Source organism: Cherax quadricarinatus, chromosome 38 (genome assembly GCF_038502225.1).
Source record: "Cherax quadricarinatus isolate ZL_2023a chromosome 38, ASM3850222v1, whole genome shotgun sequence".
NCBI lineage: Eukaryota > Metazoa > Arthropoda > Malacostraca > Decapoda > Parastacidae > Cherax > Cherax quadricarinatus.
Genome location: NC_091329.1, coordinates 24,483,603 through 24,507,750, shown reverse-complemented (window position 1 = coordinate 24,507,750; position 24,148 = coordinate 24,483,603). Strand labels below are relative to the sequence as shown.

The following is a 24,148-nucleotide window of genomic DNA, read 5'->3' as shown; positions in this document are numbered from 1 at the left end:
AGCAGAATGCCATTTTTTTCCATTTATAAATGCATATAAATGCCAGACAACAAGTTTACACTAAATTATATTAAGTTAGTAAAATACATACACAGTACACTCACTGCTGTTGGAGTGTGAGCAAAGTAACATTTATGAAGGGATTCAGGGAAACCGGCAGGCTGGACTTGAGTCCTGGAGATGGGAAGTACAGTGCCTGCACTCTGAAGGAGGGGTGTTAATGTTGCAGTTTAAAAACTGTAGTGTAAAGCACCCTTCAGGCAAGACAGTGATGGAGTGAATGATGGTGAAAGTTTTTTTTTCGGGCCACCCTGCCTTGGTGGGAATCGGCCAGTGTGTTAATAAAAAAATAAATAAAAAAAAAATTGTTTGACACAGACGAACATTGTTGCTAGTGGTGGTGGAGGTGGTGAGAGAGCACTTGAAATTAATGTAAGGCAAATTTTTATGGGAGGTTAGGAGGTCCTGAATAGCTAACTGAACAGCTGAGTCTGCATGTTCATTGCCCTAACCATCAGCATATTCAGGGACCCAGCAGAATACTACTACTTTGTGCTTATAGAAATGGGACATAGGAGGTTAAGTGAACAAGCCATACCACGAGCGGGGATGGAACCCACGATCAGAGAGTCATAAAACTCCAGCCCAACTCTCTGATCGCAGGTTCTATCCTTGCGCGTGGTATAGTTTGTTTGCAATCGTTCATTATGATTTCGTGAGTCATGAAGTAAGTGAACTTTTGCATACAGAAGTATAGAGGAACAAACATGAATTGTTGGAACTTCACGAGGGGGAGGGAGAAGTAAGGGGCAGGTTGAATGTAAAGGATTGGTAAATGTAGAAAAGCCACGACATTGAATACATTAGAACCCCCGTATCCACTGATTTGGCATACGTGGTTTCAGTTATCCATAGTTTACTATAGCCCCAAAATACCTCTTAATTTTGCATAAGCTGGCAGTTCTTGAATGCCTAAGAGAAGTTGTGAAGTGCTTCCCCTCAGTGAAAAAATGACAATTTTTCATTTATTGTGCATAATTTATCAATTAAACTTTATAATAGGTATGTATAGGACTTATTTATAGGGTTTGCTACTATCCTTGGTTTTGGTATCCACGGCAGGTCCTTGGAACGTATCCTCCACGGATGCAGGGTCCTACTGTACTGAGAGAAAAGGAGTATAATGAATAAGTGTGACACTTAAAGAAATTAGCCTTCCAATATCAGTGATTGTTCTGTAAGTGGAAGGGTTGTGGAGGTAGTGGAAACCGATAAAATAACGAGACAGTGGGTCTCCTATCTGTTTTGTAAAGACAGGACAATCACTTATGTATAGAGGCTCTTAACCAGGGAAGATCAAAAAGCCCTGAGATGCAAACGTAACCTTTGATGATGAATGGGATCAGGTGTAGAAAGAGAAGTGGAGGAGGTTGAGGAATATAGTTGGTCACCATAATTTAGGTTAATTATATAAGAAGAAGGCTGAATGAAGGTGAAGAAGGGTTTGTCAAGAAAGATGGACTAGCAGCTTCCAGGGAGGTTGTGTGTGGCTTCCAGGACATTCAGTGATCCAACAGAAAACTGAGAAATTAAACTGTATCCTGTTCAGGGGTACAGGCACCATATAGGTATAGAACAATATGAGGATAATATGGTGTCTTGTAAAAGTTATCTGGTGTATTTTAACTTCAGAAAATTTTAACCCATGAGCAGTAGCTGATTGGAAACAGTCAATAGCACACTGGAGAGAGGAGCCTGCACAAGCTATAGCAAAATCTGCAACACAGAGAGATGACCATCCACTGGAAGGAAGAACAGAGGCAAGGTCATTAATGGTGAGCAGGAAGAGGGTAGTGCTGAGAATATAGCCTTGAGGTACATCTTCAATCTGGACAAAGTCAGGAAAAAGCTATTATTTACCCAAACACAGAAGTGTCTTTCTAAGGAAAAGTGGTAAATTGCCTCAGAGACTAAGGAATGGGCTTGGACTAAGATGTAATATCAGGTAGTGTCATAAGCCTTTTTGAGATCGAAAGGAAATTGCAGTAACTGAGTGATTCTTATCAAAGGCATTGCAAACATATGAATCCAAGTGGATTTAAGGGTGCATATGTAGAACAGTCATTATGAAAACCAAATTAATGAGGGGAGAGAGAGCACTTTGGGGTTTGAAGTACCATACTAAACATTTAACTTAATGTTTCAGCAAATTGCACTAGTAAAAGCAATTGGTCTGTAGTTAGAGGTGTCATGGCTTGAAGCACCTAGCTTATGAAAAGGTAAGACAACAGCAGTTTTAAATTAAGTTAGGTAAGATTTGTCAGTAAACAGGAAAAGTATTTCCTGGCCGAGGCCTTCTTGGGTGAAACAAGATTGAAAAGATGTAAGAGGGCAACAAGCGCTGTAAGACGTTAACCCTTTCAGTGCCGAGACCCCTGATCCTCAATCCTTTGAGGGTCGAGACCCCTGATCCTCAATCCTTTGAGGGTCGAGACCCCTGATCCTCAATCCTTTGAGGGTCGAGACCCCTGATCCTCAATCCTTTGAGGGTCGAGACCCCTGATCCTTAACTCACTCAGGGTTGAAAAATTTTCAAAAAAAAAAAAAAAAAAATTCTTATGAAATGATAGAGTATCTTTTCCCGATGGTAATGACACCAAAAGTACGAAATTTGATGGAAAGTTTACGAAATTACGCTCTCACAATGTTAGTGATATCAGCGATATTTACGCACCAGCAACTTTGTCCACTTTAAGCTCTATTTTCGGCCAATTCCATTGTTTCAGTTGACTGAAATCATAGCTACTTCGCTAGAACTCCATTTGTTCTATTGATTAAGTACAAGAAACCACCCATTTACTGATTTCATCTACCCAATAAAGTGGTCAGAAATTGGCAATTTGACCAATTTCATCCAAATTCCAAAAGATGCCGATTTCAAAATAAGGTCCAGAATTACAAGACAGACATTCCTGGCACTAAAATAACATTTTCTGTGTGATGAATGGTTTTGAAAACCGACAAGTTGAAGAATTGAGACACTTTTATGCAACACATGGGAATCTTTATTGAAGAAACGTTTCACCACACAGTGGCTTCATCAGTCCAATACAAAGAGATGGGTAAAGAGAGTAGAAGTTTGAGGTAATCAGTCCCTCAACCTGGAAATGATGTGTTCAGTCCATCACTTTTGTAGGAAGTGCAGCATAGGGCCAGAGAGGTGGCTTATATACTGCGGTGAGATGAGTTGAAGCAGGAGGAGGCGGGATCACAGTGGGACCTGCCACTAGTGTAAGTAGGTCCTGCTTCAACTCATCTCACCGCAGTATATAAGCCACCTCTCTGGTCCTATGCTGCACTTCCTACAAGAGTGATGGACTGAACACATCGTTTCCAGGTTGAGGGACTGATTACCTCAAACTTCTACTCTCCTTACCCATCTCTACTTTGTATTGGACTGATGAAGCCACTGTGTGGTGAAACGTTTCTTCAATAAAGATTCCCATGTGTTGCATAAGTGTCTCAATTCTTCAACATTTTCTGTGTTCATTAGTTACGTCTCCAGGCCCCTCTTATATTACTCTTGCTTTCCATTTTGGATTTTTATTCTCACAAAAATACAAGATTTACTGTTATGCAGACTTCTGTATTATTATAATAATTGTATAAATAATGTCAACCCATTTGTGACTGTGTATTAGACTGGCCAGTTGGACATGTATTGGACAGTGACATCATTTGTTTACTCTTGAATATCGGCAAAAATTGAACACTTCTGCTAATTTGAGCTCAGTTTCAAGGTGCTTTTCATTGTGAAACCAATCAGAATCATCTCCATTTCTGTAATATATCTTCCATTCTATCAAGTGAGACCAAGGAAACAAGAATACAACCATTAATACCATACGTAAATATACTGCAAAGTTGCTGTGTTAAACCAAAAACAGGGTTGGAGTTTTTTTTTTTTTCTCATTATGCCCGGGACTGACACTGGCTCTCCAGCTGTAATATTGTGGGACCGACACTGAAAGGGTTAAGTATTGAGTGTAGAAGCACAGGGCCATGTCATCAGTCCCATCTGTTGTCCATTGGAGTATGGATAGTGCTCTTCTCCAAAGATAAGGTTGACAGAGTGGAACAAACTCCCGAGTAGAATCATTGAGGTGAAAATCTTTTGTAGCTTTAAAAATAGGTTAGACAAGTATATGAGTGGGTGTGAGGTGGACCTCCTTAGATTGGGTCAGTAGGCCAGCAGCAATGCTCCTTCCTTCTAAAGTGGCTTAAGCTGGTAGGTGACTTGTACCTGCCTAGCATGGGCCAGTAGGTCTGCTGCAGTGCTTCTTCTTATGTTCTTATTTAAATTTGAGAGTAAGTCACAATTTACCACGTACACATTCAGGATGTTAAAAGATAATTTTAGTAAAGTTATATGCATTGTTGGATGATAATTAACCCTTTCAGGATCCAGAGGCCAAATTTCAAAGTGCACACCAGGGTCCAAGAATTTTCAAAAAATAATTTTGTTATCTTTTCTTATGAAATGGTAGAGAATCTTTTTCTGAAGGTAATAAAACAAAATGTACGAAATTTTATGGAAAATTGACGAAATTATGCTCTCGCGAATTTTGATGTGTCAGCGATATTTATGCATCAGTGATTTTTCCAACTTTGACTCCCATTTTAGGCCAACTACATTATTCCAGTTGACCAAATTCTTAGCTATTTCACTAGTATTACTTCTATTCTATCGATTGAGCACGTGAAATAGCCAAGTCAACTGTTTCAACTACAAAATAAAGTGATCAGAAATTGGTAATTTGGCCAGTTTAACAGAAAGTTCAAAATATTCCAGTTTCAAAATAGGGTCCAGGATAAACATGCAGGCATTCCTGGCACTAAACTAACATTTCCTCTGTTCATTAGTTATGTTTTCTGGCTTTATAAATGAATTCCATTTTGATTTTTTATTCACATAATGAATTTTTATTCAAACCAAAAAATAGAAAATTTCTGTTATGCAGTATTGTAATAATTGTATAAATAATATCACCACGTTTATGAACTTATATTAGACCCACCAGCTGGCATGTATTAGACGTGTGAGGTCATTTGTTTACTCTTGAACATCGACAAAAATTTAACGTTTTCGCTACTTTGAGCTCAGTTTCAAGCCATTTCCAGTGCTAAAACCAATCAAAATCATCTCTATTTCTGTAATATATCTTCCATTCTATCAAATGAGGCCAAGAAATCACAAATGCAACTATAAAAAACATAGGAAAAAACACTGCAAAGTCACTGTTTTAATAGAAAATTACGGTCTCGATTTTTTTTCTCTCATTATGCACTGTGTGCTGCAGGATTTGTTTTATGTGGTGCACACATACCACATAGATGTATTCTCTCATATCTAGGCCCAAATTTACTGCTCACAGCTTATCAGAGTGAGCTGAGCTCATGCCGTAGATCTATGGTTTGGACCCTCAGCTTAAAGCCGTAGAACTACAGCATGGACCCTGAGAGGGTTAGTTTTTCATTCTGTATGGGTAACATCATTTTTAATTTTGCATACATTACTTAAAAGATGGTGTATATAAAATTACTTAAAAGATGGTGTATATATATAATTAGAAAGTAGACTTTAGTATAAATAATGGTTATAGTCATGGGTTGCATATTTAAATTACCACTAAAAGTATACATGTATATATAATAAGGCCAGATGAAGAGTGTACATAATTTGTGTTTCAGGCACCATACATCATATATGTGGAGGTGTTAGAGGTGGACAAGTTAGACACTGCACCACTGCAAGTAAAACTGACTCACAGTCTGCGACACACTCGCTCTGAGGAGAACCTAGTTGACTCTCCTGCCTCTACCTCCTCTTCGCAGCTAGACCTTACTGCCACCCCGACTACCACCACCACTGCCACTACCAGTGGCCTGGGCTCCACCACCAGTGGCCTGGGCTCCACCTCTTCCATTCCATCATCACTAAGTTCACCACACTTGACATCTGGTAAATTAAAATAATTGTAAATATAGTATTCAGTAATATCTCATTTATTTGTTATTCTCATATTTGGTATTTCCCCATTTAGGAGATTAAATAATCCAATGATTTTCAAGTACTGTGTTGTGGGAGGCAATATTAGTTGTTTGAGTCATGTTGTTGTCACCTACCCTGCCTATTGATGACAATATTATTATTATTATTATTATTAGTAGTAGTAGTAGTAGTATTTTATTTTATTTATTATTTCATGGGGAACTGTTAGACCAATAAGAGTTAAATATTGCCTGGGTAGGGAATGGAAATTTGGTTTAATTTAAGAAAGGGGATAATAGATGTAATTCCTCAGATGAAGATGCTGTCACCAGTAATATGGCAGTATGTAAAGTAAAAGGACACAAGTGCAACTAATGTGACATTTATTGTGGCAACATTTCGCTCTCCAGGAGCTTTATCAAGCCATTACAAACAATACATGGACACAGAGGGTATATAAAGGCTCAGAGTGAGGTGCAATACTAGTGAGGTACCATTTCGATGTTCACTAGTGGTAGTAGTAGTAGTAGTAGTGGTAGTGACAAAAGTAATACAATATGGTAGAGCAATTAATTCGTACATGAGTAAAAGGATATAAAAGCTATTACTTGGGTAACATAAAAATAGGTTGGACAAATATAGACTGGAAAGAGGCAGCTTGTTTCAGTGTTTACTCTCTGTAATGTGCTTTGTGTAGTATAACAGGAGAGACTATGTGATGGCAGGGTTTACTGTTTTCAGGAGGATTCTTGCTAAGACTTCGGAGATGGTGAAGCTGCCGTTGTTTTGTTTAATTGTATTTGAAACAGCGATCAGTGCTGATTCGAGGCACTTGCGTCTGCGGAAATTAGTTTCTTTGATCACTAATTGGGCGTCTCTGAATTTCATGAGATGATTGGTGGAATTTCGGTGTTGTACACAGGCGTTGTTCAAGTTATCGTTCCTACATGCCTGTGTTCAAGTTATCGTTCCTACATGCCTGTGTACAACACCGAAATTCCACCAATCATCTCATGAAATTAAGAGACGCCCAATTAGTGATCAAAGAAACTAATTTCCGCAGACGCAAGTGCCTCGAATCAGCACTGATCGCTGTTTCAAATACAATTAAACAAAACAACGGCAGCTTCACCATCTCCGAAGTCTTAGCAAGAATCCTCCTGAAAACAGTAAACCCTGCCATCACATAGTCTCTCCTGTTATACTACACAAAGCACATTACAGAGAGTAAACACTGAAACAAGCTGCCTCTTTCCAGTCTATATTTGTCCAACCTATTTTTATGTTACCCAAGTAATAGCTTTTATATCCTTTTACTCATGTACGAATTAATTGCTCTACCATATTGTATTACTTTTGTCACCTACTACTACTACTACTACTACTACTACTACTACTACTACTACTACTACTACTACTACTACTACTACTACTACTACTACTACTACTACTACTACTACTACTACTACTACTACTACTACTACTACTACTACTACTACTACTACTACTACTACTACTACTACTACTACTACTACTACTACTACTACTACTACTACTACTACTACTACTACTACTACTACTACTACTACTACTACTACTACTACTACTACTACTACTACTACTACTACTACTACTACTACTACTACTACTACTACTACTACTACTACTACTACTACTACTACTACTACTACTACTACTACTACTACTACTACTACTACTACTACTACTACTACTACTACTACTACTACTACTACTACTACTACTACTACTACTACTACTACTACTACTACTACTACTACTACTACTACTACTACTACTACTACTACTACTACAACCGCCACCGCTAGTGAACATCGAAATGGTACCTCACTAGTATTGCACCTCACTCTGAGCCTTTATATACCCTCTGTGTCCATGTATTGTTTGTAATGGCTTGATAAAGCTCCTGGAGAGTGAAACGTTGCCACAATAAATGTCACATTAGTTGCACTTGTGTCCTTTTACTTTACATATTGTCGGTAATTCTACCAACTTTATTACAATATGGCAGTAGCTTTGAAGGGAAGCTGCAGTATATAAGGACATTGTTTCTTTCATTTGATAATACTTAAAATAAATAATTTATATTTATTATCACACTGGCCGATTCCCACCAAGGCAGGGTGGCCCACAAAAGAATAACTTTCACCATCATTCACTCCATCACTGTCTTGCCAGAAGGGTGCTTTACACTACAGTTTTTAAACTGCAACATTAACACCCCTCCTTCATATATACACCTACCATCCGACTTACGACCGAGTTCGGTTCCGAGGAACCGGTCGTAAGTCGAAATGGTCGTAAGTTGAGCTTTACTACTGAATATCAACAAAACATTTTTGTAATGACTTTATTTTATTGTTTTATTTTGGTTTTTCATGTTTTACTTTACTTTTTATGTTGTTAGTACTGTATTTTATACTGTAAGGTTTAGGATAAACACTGTGTACAACACACATAGTTGTTTATTTCCCAGAAATTTGGCATAAAAACACGGTCGTAAGTCGAGTGGTCGTAAGTCAAGCAGATCATAAGTCGGATGGTAGGTGTATATTTTTTTTTTAACAAGTCGGCCATCTCCCACCGAGGCAGGGTGACCCAAAAAGAAAGAAAATCCCCAAAAAGAAAATACTTTCATCATCATTCAACACTTTCACCTCACTCACACATAATCATTGTCTTTGCAGAGGCGCTCAGATACAACAGTTTAGAAGTCCCCCCAAACTGTCAATATCCCAGACTCCTTCTTTAAAGTGCAGTCATTGTACTTCCCATTTCTAGGGCTCAAGTCTGGCTAAATCTATAATAACGGGTTTCCTGAATCCCTTTACTAAATATTACCCTGCTCACACTCCAACAGCTCATCAAGTTGAGAAAACCATTCATCTCCATTTACTCCTATCTAACACATTCACACACACTTACTGGAAGTCCAAGCCCCTCGCCCACAAAACCACATTTACCTCCTCCCTTCAACCTTTTCGAGAACACCCCCTACCCTTCCTTCTTTCCCCTACAGGTTTATATGTTCTCCAAGTCATTTTACTTTGATCCATTCTCTCTAAATGACCAAACCACCTCAACAACCCCTCTTCAGCCCTCTGACTAATACTTTTAACTCCGCACCCCTTCCTAATTTCCACACCCCGAATTCTCTGCATATTTACACCACACATTGCCCTTAGACAGGATATCTCCACTGCCTCCAGCTGCCTTCTCCCTGCAGCATTTACAACCCAAGCTTCACACCTATATAAGAGTGTTGGTACCACTATACTTTCATACATTCCCTTCTTTGCCTCCATAGATAACGTTATTTTTGTCTTCACAGATACCTCAACGCACCACACACCTTTTTTCCTTCATTAATTCTATGGTTAACCTCATCCTTCATAAACCCATCCGCTGACGAGTCAACTCCCAAATATCTGAAAACATTCACTTTTTCTATACTCCCTCTCTCCAATATGATATCTAATATGTGATACCTAATATGTATGTATGTCTTCTTTCTTTCAACACACCAGCCGTATCCCACTGAGGTGGGGTGGCCCAAAAGGAAAAACTAAAGTTTCTCCTTTTAAATTTAGTAATATATACAGGAGTAGGGGTTACTAGCCCCTTGCTCCCGACATTTTAGTCGCCTCTTACGACACACATGGCTTACGATGAGAGTAAGACACTATGGTGCTGTTCGCACCTACTCCTAGGTTGAGGGACTGATTACCTCATCTTCTGTACATAGTTCTACTGTCTTCAAGTTATGTCCTGGAATTTGTATTGATAAAGCCACTGGATGGCGAAACGTCTACAATAAAGATACCCAGATGTTGCACATGTGTCTTACTCTCATCTTGTCGGTATTATATACCATTCGTACACCACACATGGCTTACGGAGGAAGAATTCTGTTCCACTTCCCCATGGAGAATTTATGTATGTATATATATTTATATATGCTGTGCTATTTAGTCAGCACTTGCAGTCTTGGCTTATGAAGCAATGATCATTTTGCCAAAGAAATGCAGTGTTAATTCCCATTGATTCATTCAATCTGAAGAACAGAGTTAACATATTCCATTGATTTTAGATAATACAAACTAAATTTTTGTTGATATAACATTCTAAGTTGGATAGAATGAACAATATACTGCTTTAATTTTAGCAAGATTAGGTCAAATTCTGAGTTGTTCTTTTAACAAACTGGCTGTATCCCACTGAGAAGTTCTGAGTTATGGTGTAGAACTTAAAATTTGTGTTGTGGTATATGCTAATTAACAAAAGTATATCTGTGCATATCTTTGAAGAGTTTCGAAAGTTTCACTACTCTCGGAGCCCAGGCATGGGCCAGGCTCCAAGATTTTTTTTTAATATATGCTTTAGGTCATTTCAGCTGTTTGACCAGTTCGTATATACAGTGAAGCTGCATTTCACGTGGCATGTGTTATGAGCCCTGGAGACATGGGTGTGTTTAACAGCCCCTGACAATCATGGCCAATTTGAGTCCCCTACAAGCATGGGTATTTTTAAGAGCCTCCTACAATTGCAGGGCCATCAATGAAGATGCTTTTTTTTAGTCCAAGAAATATTTAGATTTCACTATTGAGTACAATCAGTGTTAATGTATCCATAATGATAAGGTAAAGATATTCTTCAAGTGATGGTAAGTGTGGTGTGTTGCAATGAATAGTGTATATGGTGCCTACTGCAACTGTTGCAGTGAGAGTAGTGCATATGGTGCCTACTGCAACTGTTGCAGTGAGAGTAGTGCATATGGTGCCTACTGCAACTGTTGCAGTGAGAGTAGTGCATATGGTGCCTACTGCAACTGTTGCAGTGAGAGAGTAGTGCATATGGTGCCTACTGCAACTGTTGCAGTGAGAGAGTAGTGCATATGGTGCTACTGCAACTGTTGCAGTGAGAGAGTAGTGCATATGGTGCCTACTGCAACTGTTGCAGTGAAAGAGTAGTACATATGGTGCCTACTGCAACTGTTGTAGTGAGAGAATAGTGCACATGGTGCCTACTGCAACTGTTGCAGTGAGATAGTACATATAGTGCCTTCTGCAACTGTTGCAGTGAGAGAGTAGTGCACTTGGTGCCTACTGCAACTATTGCAACTGCTTCCATTCATTGCCAACATGCAAAAATTCTCCACTGCATAGACAGAGTAGACAAGCCTAGACTCTTACTATAAAGGAAACAGGAAGAAGGATGGGGGGATGATGGGAGTTGGAAATTATACACATACATGAGCCATAGTAATGCTAGAAGACCTATCTTCAGAATACAAGTGGTAAAGAAATGGAATGAAGTGGACAGTGATCCAGGGAAGATAGACTTCATAAATGGCTCCACAGGTTCAGTATGACTTTGTAATGTTAAGTGGCTAGATCAAGAGTGATAATTCACCCCTACTAACTCAGTTAATTGTGAATGTGTCTATAGATTCACATAATTGTACAAGTAATTAAGAAGCAGTTTGAGAGGTAAAAAAAATTAGGTATTTTTTTTGTCCGCTTATAATGGACCCTGAGAGACTAAACATGGGTAAGTTTGTAATACGTCCACTCTGCTGATGACGTGGGATGCTAGACAGCTATGAAACCCCTATAGGAGCAAGCTTTTTACAAAGTGACGTAAAAATAAAACATTAAAATCTCTGTTGAGTATACATAATATATTGTACACTGCAGTTCCAAAGAGGTCTAGTAAATATTTCAACACATGAACTCCATTGAGCCTACAGTGATCCAACCTCATTGCTCACTGCTGGCTTGACCAAGGTCCTGCATCACAAGAAATACACTAAACAATGAATTGACTTGTTCTTTTTATTACTCCTGTATCTATAAATTGTATATAGGCATGGAGCTTATTATTCTAGTGAGGACAGGCAATTGTTGGGTGTTCCATGGCATGCACTTAGCCAACAATACTTTCTCAAATGACAGCTGACTTAAGAGGTAAATATGAAGCATCACTAATTGAAATAAGAGACTCGGTCACCAGTGATATGGAATAATCTTAACTAGTTGACTCGCGAAATCATAATAAGATAGTTCCCATGGGTTCAGGCCCCACCTGTTCCATGGTTTCTTAACTATTTTAAAAGTAGACTGCATTATTTAATATTGCAATTAGAAAATCTTTCATTTTGGCTTAGTGTATTTACTGGTTATTTTGATAACTTAATCCAACATAAGGCCAGAGTTCTGAGCATTTACTATTTCATTTGTTTTATATACTACCATCTTATTTAGCTTTCCATGAATAAAAGTACCTGTATAAAGAATAAAAAGGCACAATACTGTGACTGGAACATTGCACAAATAACCTACACATATATGACTAAAACTTATGACATTGTTTCGGTTTGATTTGGACCATTAACTAGTCATGCAGAAGCACGAAGGAAAGAGAGCCAGATTATATATGAGAGGGGGATGGTGGGGATGGGAGTAGTGTTAGAGTAGTAGTAGTGGTGGGGGTAGTAGTAGCAAAAGTAGTATGAGAGTGATAAAGGTGGCAATAAGAAGGTAGTAGTGGTAGTGAAAAAAGAGGTAAAAGGATGATAGAGATGGTAGGAGTAGAAGTAATAGTGGAAGTAATATAAAAGCAAGAAAAACAAGAGAAGCACTGCAGGAGAGCTAATGACCCATGAGGGTAGGACTGAATCCTAGCAGGAAAAAAAAAACATAGGACAGACTCCATCTAGGTAGAAGACAGGGAATGCAAAGAAAATATAGAAAACGAAGAGAGTTAAGGACTTCTATCATCAATGCTCTGAATTTCCAAGAAATCAACACAGATTGAGCACTCCTTACTACCAAACCTATCAGAGATCACCAGAAGCCCCAAACCCAATTTGCACAGCAGGAGTATACAGCATACTGTGGTATTTGCTGTAAGTAGTATGTCAAGGAGACCAGCAGAGACTTTTAGACATCCCTTCAAAAACATTTATATTCCTGCTGGAGGGATAAAACCAACCACACATGCATAGTTCATTGCAACCTTCATTCTCATGTTATGGACTGGGTAAGAGCACAGTTCTTACACTGCGAGAACATCAGGCCCAAATGCAGAATTTGGAACTGGCAGTGATGCTCCTCCCCATAAGCATTGAGAAGAACATGTTGGCTCCACCTATTTCCCACATTGTCCATGATTCACATAATAAACATTATAAACTTGTTACCTGACCCCCACCCCATACTCCTCCAGTACCTGACCTCGCCAGATGTGATCTCTCGGTTTATGACCTCGTGTGTGACCTCTTACATGTGATGTGTTTTTTTTCTCAGTCTGACCTCATGGTGCTTGTTTGCCTTATATGACAATGTATTTGCTTGTTGTTGTGTACTTTATAAAGCTCAGCTTTGGGTGGAACATTTTATTAAAAGGATTCTCTGCTACCAGTGTCTTTATTTCCACTGGTTGACTTTTGCCATTTCAACCTACTTAGAAATCCTGTTTCGTCGTGTGAGAGGCAAAAAAGCATTGCGCATTGCAAACTTTTATACAAAATAAATAGTTTTGTACTATTACTGTACACACATAATTTAATGGCATAATGTTTTTAGATGTAGATGTTAACAAATACTAATGAAAGAAATAGCTTTGGACCACTAAACAAAAACATGGAAAACCTGCTTGTGGGACAGCAAGACTATAAGACATTAGGGAAACAAAACATGTCATGCACATACCACAATTATTACTTCATCTCCCAACACTATGATTGCCACCTATACTTGGTGGAAGACAAATACTGTACTAAGCTAAACATCAGACATGTGGCTGTACTGGATGGAGCTCGAGCAACTTTCATGAGTTGAAGCAATATTGCACTCGTCCACTAAATTACACATGTAGTACTGGACTTGCTCAGCAAAATTACCATCCAAAACAACTGAAGTAGAAAAATTTCCTTCTCTTTGCAAACATTTAATAAGTAAAAATAAATATAATAAATATTTTTTTTTTTTCAACAAACCGGCCGTATCCCACCGAGGCAGGGTGGTCCAAAAAGAAAAACGAAAGTTTCTCTTTTTAAATTTAGTAATTTATACAGGAGAAGGGGTTACTAGCCCCTTGCTCCCGGCATTTTAGTCGCCTCTTACAACACGCATAGCTTACGGAGGAAGAATTCTGTTCCACTTCCCCATGGAGAAATAAATGAAGTTCCTTTCATAAATGGCTTCCTTCCAGGAACAAATTTACCTTCTAAGAACTTTTATGGAAGATCACATGAGAGAATTCTTGGACAGCAAAAGTCTATGCCAGAATGAAGGAGTACAGGTTTGTGTGAAACACTCATGTGTGCATAAAGTGTTACAATCATATAATATGGAATTTAGGAAGATGAATAAAATTAGAGAAAAACTTGGCAGTTATCCTTTTAGATAAAGTATTTTGAGTAACAGAGGAGGAATATTGAGACTTGCCTACACTACATTCGGTATCCTGCTCAAAAAAAATTCTTTCATGAAGAATTTAACCTCCCAAATATATAGCGGAATATGACTGACACTGGCACTATTTTTATAGACCAAACATGTGCATACAAAAACTCTAAAGTTACTGAAATGTTCTCAGTGAGCCAACTTATAAGAGTTTAATAAAGACAATAAGGTGCCTTGTAGCTGGTGCAGTGTGTACTCTCCTCGCCGAGCTTTTTCTTTTACCTTAGTGCACACTGCATGGGCCTAAATTGTAAGAGAATCATATTATTTTATTCATAATGTGTTTCATTGCGAGTTTAGCTCTTGGTTTATATCGTAATAAAAATAATAACAATGTTTCAGTGGATTTCCCAGCACCCAAGTCTCTCTTCTTTTGTGGACATTGTATGTCATGAATGTCAGTACTAATGACAGGTGGTCTTGAACAGTTTTCAATACCTTAAACTGCTCTTTCTGATTCCCTCTTCAAGGGGGGCTCCTTGGCGTGGTGAAGAGGCTCTTGGTCTGAGGAATTAGCCCTGTCGGTCTTCTTCCTCAGACCGAACCTAATTACCCCCCATTCTCCCCTCCCCTATCCCATCCTCCCCATCCTCCCCTTTTTCCATTCCTCCTCCTCCTCCTCACCCCTCCCTTTTGCCCTTCCTCTTTTTAGCCTTCGTGATTTCTCCCACAGGCGTGCTAGTTCCTAGGTAGGGGAAAGGACACCGGGGTCGATCCCATTCCGTTGAGGTTTCTTGGCGGTGGCGTAGTTTGCCGTGGAATCTGGATTGCCTAGGGATGTCCCGATCCCTCTCCGGTATCCCGGAGTAGCTTTGGGTGTCTTTTGGGCGACGGGTGTATCTCTGGAAGCCACCTTTCGGATTCCGGGGGTGGTGGCTGAAGGAGGTATGCTTTGTGGCGGATATCCGGCCGCCCTCTCTTTTGTCCACCGAGGTAGCTCGGCAGATGTGAGGTTGCTATCCCGGATTGCTGGTTTACTGGCATGAAGGGTAGGGTATGGCACGGGTTCCATGCTGCATCTGCGCTACTAGCGGTGTCGAGTCCTCTTGGGCGCGGAGGGAGATTTCCGGCCCTTTCATTCCTCCTGGGAACTATTCCTCCCCGCTCCCCCCTTTTTTTATTCTTTTTTTTGTTTTTATTTTCTTTTCTTCTTTCTTTTTTTTTCTTAAAAACAAAAAGCAAAGGAGTAACCTAACCATGGCAGCCCTAGTCCATGAAACCACTACCCCCGGGCCCCTTCTTGATACCGCACCCCATTCTGACCCTGCCTTGTGTTTAGACCACTCTTCGGACACTCCTGATGCCCCTGTACCTCTTGCTGGTGCTGTTTCCTCACCCGCTTCAGGTACCGGGGCTTCGACTGACTCCTTCGATTTGTCTGAACTCCGCTCTCCTTTGACTATGCTTCCGGCTTCTCCCTCTACGGTACGGCAATTTTCGAATCGCCCACCCATTTCATGCCGGACCAACTCCGGTCCTACTCCTAAACGCCAACGTCAATCTCCTGATGATGCTCCGTCGTTACCTTCCCATTCTACTCGGAAACGACCGACACGTCAAGCACTCCCTCTCCACGCTCAGTTTCGGACCACACAATGGACTAAATTCTTTACTTTAAGACCAACTTCTTCTTCTGCCTACCTTTCTGACCATAGTATTGCCAAAGCGCTCCTGCGTCATGTTGGCAGAGATATTTCATTTCACGCTCTCTAGAGCGGTACGCGCATCGTCACTGTCCAGAATGCTACCCAAGCTCATGATCTTTCTCTCCTTTCGAATATCGATACTACTCCTATCACTATTGAAAAACATCTTTCTCTCAATTCTTGTAGTGGTACTGTCATTCTGCCCCATACCATAGTCCAACAGAATTTCCAGTCATGTGGCAATGACATTTTTGAACAGCTGGAACTCCAGGATCTCCCAATCCTCAAAGTAGACACTTATGTCCTTCCTGCCCGGGGGCGGAGACGTTACCCTTGCAATGTGGCTCGTTTAACTTTTGACAGCCGAGAACTCCCGTCCTCTGTATATGTCGCGGGACATCGGTTACAAGTTCGAAAGGTGATACCTACACCGCAACAATGTAGAAATTGCTGGCGTTTTGGTCACCCAGCGAAATATTGCAGATCTATGGCCGAATGCCCAGTCTGTGGTGCCGACAACCATTCTAATACATCTTGCAGTCAACCTCCATCTTGCCTTAATTGTAATGAAGCTCACCCTTCGTACTCCCGCCGTTGCCAGGTCTACTTAAATGAACGTGAAATCCGTTGCCTCAAAGAGGCAGAAGGTCTCCCTTATGCTATGGCAGTTACTCATCTCCGCCTCCAAGGGAGACTACCCCGTGTTTCTTATTCTCGTGTTTCCAAACATCCCCCCACTTCTGGGGTCCCATCTTCTGCAGCCTCCTCTGTTGTTACCCCTCCCATAGCCATTACGGCATCTAATCCTTTTGCTGTCCTTGGCTCTGACGTCCCGACTACAACTCAGTCTGTTCTCACATCTTCGCGTCCTTCCTCACAAGCCCCAGTATCGACAAGACCTCGTACGACACCTAATACCAATCGCCCCTCTACTCAGAAGTCCAAAAAATCCACATTGCTCAAATCTTCTTTGCCCCTTCCTTCCCTTCTTCCACCTCCACACGTTACCTTTCCAGTCTCTGTACCTAGTTCTTCCCCTCTCTCTGGCTCTATTACAAGTGTGGAGATTCACCCTCCTCCTCGTACTATGCCTTCCACCCCCGTCCCCTCCCAAGTTTCTCCCTCTTCTGTCACCTCCCAGGTTTCTACCTCTTCTGTCCCCCCCCACACTTCATCTCCAGTCCCTTACACTTTTCCCTCCCCCTCTACTTTGGTACAGTCCATTACTGTCCCAATCTTTACTCACCCTCCTCCTCCTATCTCCAATATGGTTTCCCATACATCTTTGAATTCAGAAACACTTGAAGCCATTTCAGAATATATTGCAGAGACTAAACCTTCAATGGACACTGATTCACTTCCTGTTCCTTCTCTTCCCTCTCCTCCATCTTCACAACCCCATTCTTCGCAACGCTCCGTTCCTTCGCTACTTGAACATCTTCCAATGCCACCACACGTTGACTTTTCTAACCCCTCTAGTCCGTAGGTGCCTTTACCTACAGATTCCTGATATTTTCTTCATCGCCAATCATGGCCTATTTACAGTGGAATATCCGCGGCCTCAGGGGTAATCGGGGTGAGCTTCAGATGTTGCTTTCCAGGTTTTCCCCTGTTGGTGCTTGCTTACAAGAACCAAAATTACACTCGGCTGTTTTCCAACCTATCTCAGGCTATAATTTATTGTATTCTTCGGATCCTTTCTCAGATGGGACCTTTAATGAAAGTGCCCTTCTTCTACGCAATGATATTCCGTACTGTCAACTATTTGTCCATACCTCGCTGCATTACACTGCAGCCCGTATCCACTTGAATAAGTGGTTTACAATATGTTCTTTATATCTCTCTCCTTCTCGAGCATTTTCTATCCCAGACTTTGCCTTTCTTGTTTCATCCTTACCACCACCACTTCTGTTACTTGGTGATTTTAATGCCCACCATTTCCTCTGGGGGGGGTCTCATTGTGACTCACGTGGCATTCAGTTGGAGGCTTTTCTTGCCTCTCACCCCCTCCATGTTTTAAATACGGGTACTCCCACCCATTTTGATCCTCGTACTCATACTCTCTCTTGCATCGATCTATCAGTCTGCTCTTCCTCCACAGCACTAGACTTCACCTGGTCTGTTCTACCAGACTTACATGACAGCGATCATTTTCCGATCATTCTTACTTCTCCTTCCTATTCACCACCTTCCCGTAGCCCTCGCTGGCAATTTGATCGGGCAAATTGGGATCTTTACTCACACCTCACTGCTTTTAGTGAGGTTCCTTCTTCATCCTCCATTGATGAGCTCCTACACATCTTCTCGACATCAGTTTATACCGCAGCTTCTCATTCTATACCCCACACCTCAGGCAGGCATTCTCAGAAGTGCGTGCCTTGGTGGTCTCCTGCTTGTGCTCGTGCAGTACGTTTGAAACGTGCTGCATGGGGCAGGTACCGGTACAATAGAACCGCTGAGAGACTTGTTGATTTTAAGCAGAAGCGTGCGATCGCTCGCCGTGTCATCCGTGAAGCTAAACGCACTTGTTGGCGAGACTATGTTTCCACCATCACCTCTGCTTCTTCTATGAGTGCAGTCTGGAAAAAAGTGAGGAAATTGAGTGGTAAATACTCTCCTGACCCGGCTCCTGTTCTACGGGTCACTGGTGTTGATATAGCAAACCCTCTCGCCGTTGCCATTGAACTTGGCACACATCTGGTCCGTATTTCCCGAGGGCTCCATCTATGCCCCTCGTTTCTTTCCTCAAAGTCTGCCAGAGAGTTAGTACCCTTGGACTTTTCTTCTCTCGGAGAAGAACAGTATAATGTGCCTTTTACACTTCAAGAACTGGAGGCAACGCTCTCAGCTTGCCGATCATCGGCAGCTGGGCCTGATGACATTCATATTCGTATGTTACAACATTTACATCGGTCAGCCCTTGTAGTCCTCTTACACCTCTTCAATCTTATTTGGGCACAAGGAGTTCTTCCCCAGCTGTGGAAATCTGCCATTGTTCTCCCTTTCCGCAAACCGGGTACTACAGGACATGATGCCTCCCACTATCGCCCCATCGCTCTTACAAGTGCAGTTTGCAAAGTGATGGAACGCCTCGTAAATCGACGTTTAATGTGGTATTTAGAGACTCACAACAGTCTCTCCGCTAGTCAATATGGCTTTCGTAAGGGTCGTTCTACCATAGACCCCTTACTACGCTTGGATACGTATGTTCGTAATGCCTTTGCGAATAATCACTCAGTTATTGCCATATTTTTTGACCTTGAGAAGGCATATGACACAACTTGGAGGTATAATATTTTGGCCCAGGCCCATTCCTTAGGCCTCCGAGGCAATCTACCATCCTTCCTTAAGAACTTTTTAACTGACAGACATTTCCGTGTTCGAGTCAATAATGTTCTTTCCCCGGACTTCGTCCAAGCTGAAGGTGTCCCTCAGGGATGTGTTCTAAGCACAACACTTTTTCTCCTTGCTATAAATGATTTGGCCTCTGTTCTTCCACCCAATATTTGGTCATCACTCTATGTTGATGACTTCGCTATTGCTTGTGCAGGCGCTGACTGTCACCTTATTGCAGTTTCTCTCCAGCATGCGGTCGACCGTGTTTCCACTTGGGCCACCACACATGGGTTTAAATTTTCAAGTACCAAAACTCACCAAATTACTTTCACTAGACGCTCTGTTATCTCCGATCATCCTTTGTATCTCTATGGCTCCCGTATCCCCGAACGTGATACAGTCAGGTTTCTAGGCCTTCTCTTTGACCGTCGGTTAACCTGGAAACCTCACATTACCTCTCTGAAGGCAACTTGTCACAGCCGGCTAAACCTTCTTAAAACCCTTGCTCATCTTTCCTGGGGAGCTGATCGTCGAACTCTGCTTCGCCTACATTCAGCCCTCGTTTTATCGAAACTCGATTATGGTGACCAGATTTATTCCGCGGCCTCTCCTGCTACTCTCTCTAGCCTTAACTCTATCCATCACCAAGGCTTACGTTTGTGCCTTGGTGCTTTTCGCTCTTCCCCTGTTGAGAGCCTCTATACAGAAGCAAATGTTCCATCCTTGTCTGATCGCCGTGATGCCCATTGCCTTCGTTACTATGTACGCTCTCACGATCTACACAATCCTTCCATTTATAGAATGGTCACCGATATTAGTAGACATTCTTTATTCGTTCGCCGCCCCTGTTTGCTCCGTCCCTTTTCTCTTCGCCTACTTTCACTCTTGTCTTCCCTTCAGTTACCACCTTTATATGTTCATGTAGCATCTCACTTTTCCCTACCCCCCTGGGAAGTTCCAGCTGTTCGGGTCTGTTCTTTCTCACTCCCTTGCTCGAAAGCTCAACTGCCTACGGTGGCTTCCCGCTCTCTTTTTCTTGATCACTTCCACTCTCATTCTCATGCCACCGCTGTGTACACAGATGGCTCTAAGTCTTCAGACGGCGTCGGATTCGCAGCAGTGTTTCCGGACAGCGTCGTACGAGGGCATTTACTATCTTCAGCTAGCATTTTTACTGCTGAACTGTATGCCATTCTTGCAGCACTTATTCGTATCGCATCTATGCCTGTGTCATCATTTGTAGTAGTCTCAGACTCCCTTAGTGCTCTACAGGCTATACGAAAATTTGATACATCTCATCCCCTAGTTCTCCGTATCCAACTTTGGCTACGCCGTATCTCTACCAAACATAAAGATATTGTTTTTTGTTGGGTCCCTGGTCATGTCGACGTACAGGGCAATGAACAGGCAGACACTGCTGCGCGGTCAGCAGTATATGACCTACCAATTTCCTATCGAGGTGTTCCATTTCTAGACTATTTTGCTGCAATAGCTACCCACCTTCGCACCCGTTGGCAACAACGTTGGTCAACTCTGCTCGGTAACAAACTTCATTCTATTAAACCGAGCATAGGTTACTGGCCGTCTTCTTGTCATCAGTGCCGAGGTTGGGAGACCACTCTCTCCCGCCTTCGCATTGGCCACACTCGTCTTACTCATGGGTATCTCATGGAGAGGCACCCTGTTCCTCTCTGTGAGCAGTGTCAAGTTCCAGTATCGATTAGCCACATTCTGTTAGACTGCCCTCTCTATCAACGAGCACGCAGAATTTACCTCCAACGTCGTCTTCGTTCTCCTACTCTCTCTTTACCTTCCCTTCTTGCTGATGGACCCTCCTTTAATCCTGACTCTCTCATTGACTTCTTGACAACGACTGATTTACTCCACAAACTCTGATGATACTTTTCACACTCCCCTCAGCCCTTTCTGGTTCAGTCTCTTGCTGCCCTTTACCCTTTCACCATCCACTGCCCCGCTGTTATCCATAACCTGTTGCTCATCCATCTCCCTTTTGCCACCTGATGCCCTCGCTTCCTTCCTGCCCTGCAGCGCTGTATAGTCCTTGTGGCTTAGCGCTTCTTTTTGATTATAATAATAATCTTTCTGATTCACCATTCTTATGAATATAATATAATTAGAGAGACCTAAAGAAATACAACTGCACTTTTTTAATAATTTGTTTTTTCTTTATCATATTTTTGCATATAGTGTTTTGAAATGCTGGCTTAGTTATTGGAGGAGGAGGAAGCCTTTCTTGACTCACTTAGCACTACATCCACACACCTCTAGTTAAAACCATCCAACTACTGGAGGAGGAAGGTGGGAGGAAAAAGGAGGAACAAAGAGGAAGAGGGAGGAAGGAGGGATGAGGAGGAGGAAGGAAGGAGAAAGAGATGAGGAAGATGCAGAGGAGGAGGAGGAGGAAGGGATGGATGGATGGATGAAGAGGAGGATCATCTTTCTTGGCTCACTCAGCCCCCGCACACAATGCACGCTCAGTGTGTGTACTCGCCCAGTTGTGGTTGCAGGGGTCAAGTCACAGCTGGCCCTGCCTTGTCACTGTGAGAGTGTGAGTGTGTGACTGAAAGTGTGATTGAGTGTGTGTGTGTGTGTGTGTGTGTGTGTGTGTGTGTGTGTGTGTGTGTGTGTGTGTGTGTGTGTGTGTGTGTGTGTGAGCATGTGTGTGTGTGTGTGTGCATGCATGTGTGTGTGTTTGTGTATGTGTTTGTGAGTGTGTGTGTGCATTTGTGTGTGAGAGCATGTGTGTGTGTGTGTGTGTGTGTGTGTGTGTGTGTGTGAGAGTTTGTGAGTTATAATCATTTAACCATTTTGGAATGTCAGTTGTTTTAGTTCCTTGAGTACCTGCAGTACATATAGCTTTTTTTTTTTTTCTTCAAAACTGAAAGTGATGCTAAAAATATTTATAATTTCAAAATTGAGCTTAAACCCTTGTACATATACAGTACTAGGCTTATTACACTGTATTGTCTCATATATTGTACTGAGATGAAAGAGTGAGGCTATTCTACCCTCCTCAATATATCTACTGCAGTCAAATCATAACTTCTTATATTGTAAGTTGTAAGATGGTGTTCACAAAGTCATGCATCATAAGTAATTCAAGATGGTCACTTCCATCACCTGGGTAGGTTAACCCTTTGAGGGTCTGTCCTGTAGTTCTACAGCTTTGAAGTCAGGGTCCAAGCTATAGTTATATGCCATTAGCTCAGCTCACTCAGATAAGCTGTGAGCAGTAAATGTGGGCCTAGATATGAGAGAATGCATCTATGTGGTAAGTGTACACCATATAAAAAAATCCTGCAGCATGCAGTGCACAGTGAGAAAAAAAGATCGTGTTTTTTTATTAAAACTGATTTTGCGGTGTATTTTCCTATGTTTTTTACAGTTGTATTTGTGGTTTCTTGGTCTCTTTTGATAGAATGGAAGATATATTACAGAAATAGAGATGATTTTGATTGGTTTTAGTACTAAAATAGCTTGAAACTGAGCTCAGAGTAACAGAAATGTTCGATTTTTGCCGATGTTCAAGAGTAAACAAAAAAAGTCATATGTCCAATACACATAAGCTGATGGGTCTAATGTGCATTCACGAATGCGCTGATATTATTTATACAATTATTACAATATTGCATCACAGTAAATCTATTTTTTTTGTAGCCAGTAAGCCTACATGCTTGGTTCCCATAGCTTCCCCCAGAGGGCAAGCCTGGTGGGCATGCCACTTGAAATGGCATCACCCTGCCTCTCTCTCACTCAGTGTCCAGGCATCCTGGAGTCAACAAGGCCTATGCCTCTCTTCCTCGCGGGCATGGCCCTTTGGGGCCATAGGCACAAACACACTGCCTGTGTACCCAGATAGTGCAAATAAAGAAAGAAGCCTCCGAAGCCTTATCATTGAACTCTGCCTTCTACAACGTGACAACCTTTTCATAAACATTTTTGTGTGAATAAAAATTCATTTTGTGAATAAAAAATCAAAGTGGAATTCATTTGAAAAAACTGGAAACATAACTAACACACAGAGGAAATGTTATTTTAGTGCCAGGAATGCCTACATTGTTTATTTTAGACCCTATTTTGAATTATTATTATTATTATAATCAAAGGGGAAGCGCTAAACCCGGAGGATTATACAGCGCCCGGGGGGGGGGGGGATGTGGAAGGCATTCAGGCTTAATTCAGGGAACTGGAGTACAGTTCCAATTCCCTAAATCAAGAGCCCCTCACCAACATCAAGGAACCTTCCTTGAGGGGCCCTATTTTGAAATCGGAATATTTTGAACTTTGTGTGAAATTGTCCAAATTATTGATTTCCAATCAATTTATTGGGTAGTTGAAATAGTTGATTGGGTGATTTCATGTGCTCAATCGATAAAATAGAAGTAATACTAGCAAAATAGCTAAGAATTTGGTTGACTTGAATAATGTAATTGGCCTAAAGTATGAGTCAAAGTCGGCAAAATTGCTGATGCGAAAATATTAGACACAGCAAAATTTGCGAGAGCATAATTTCTTTAACTTTCCATCAAATTTCATACTTCTTGTTTTATTACCTTCAGAAAAAGATTCTCTACCATTTAATTTTT

General features: G+C 41.3%; 1 protein-coding gene across 6 annotated transcripts in view; it reads left to right on the top strand.

Annotated features, from left to right (window-relative positions):
- Positions 1–24,148, top strand: part of LOC128692826 (phosphatidylinositol 4-kinase beta fwd) — a 652,994-nt gene that overhangs the window by 577,082 nt on the left and 51,764 nt on the right. For all 6 annotated transcript variants that reach the window (XM_070092189.1, XM_070092187.1, XM_070092190.1 and 3 more), the window contains exon 7: positions 5,752–6,022. In XM_070092189.1, the coding sequence (XP_069948290.1) occupies positions 5,752–6,022 (271 nt within the window). The remainder of the gene's footprint in view (positions 1–5,751; positions 6,023–24,148) is intronic.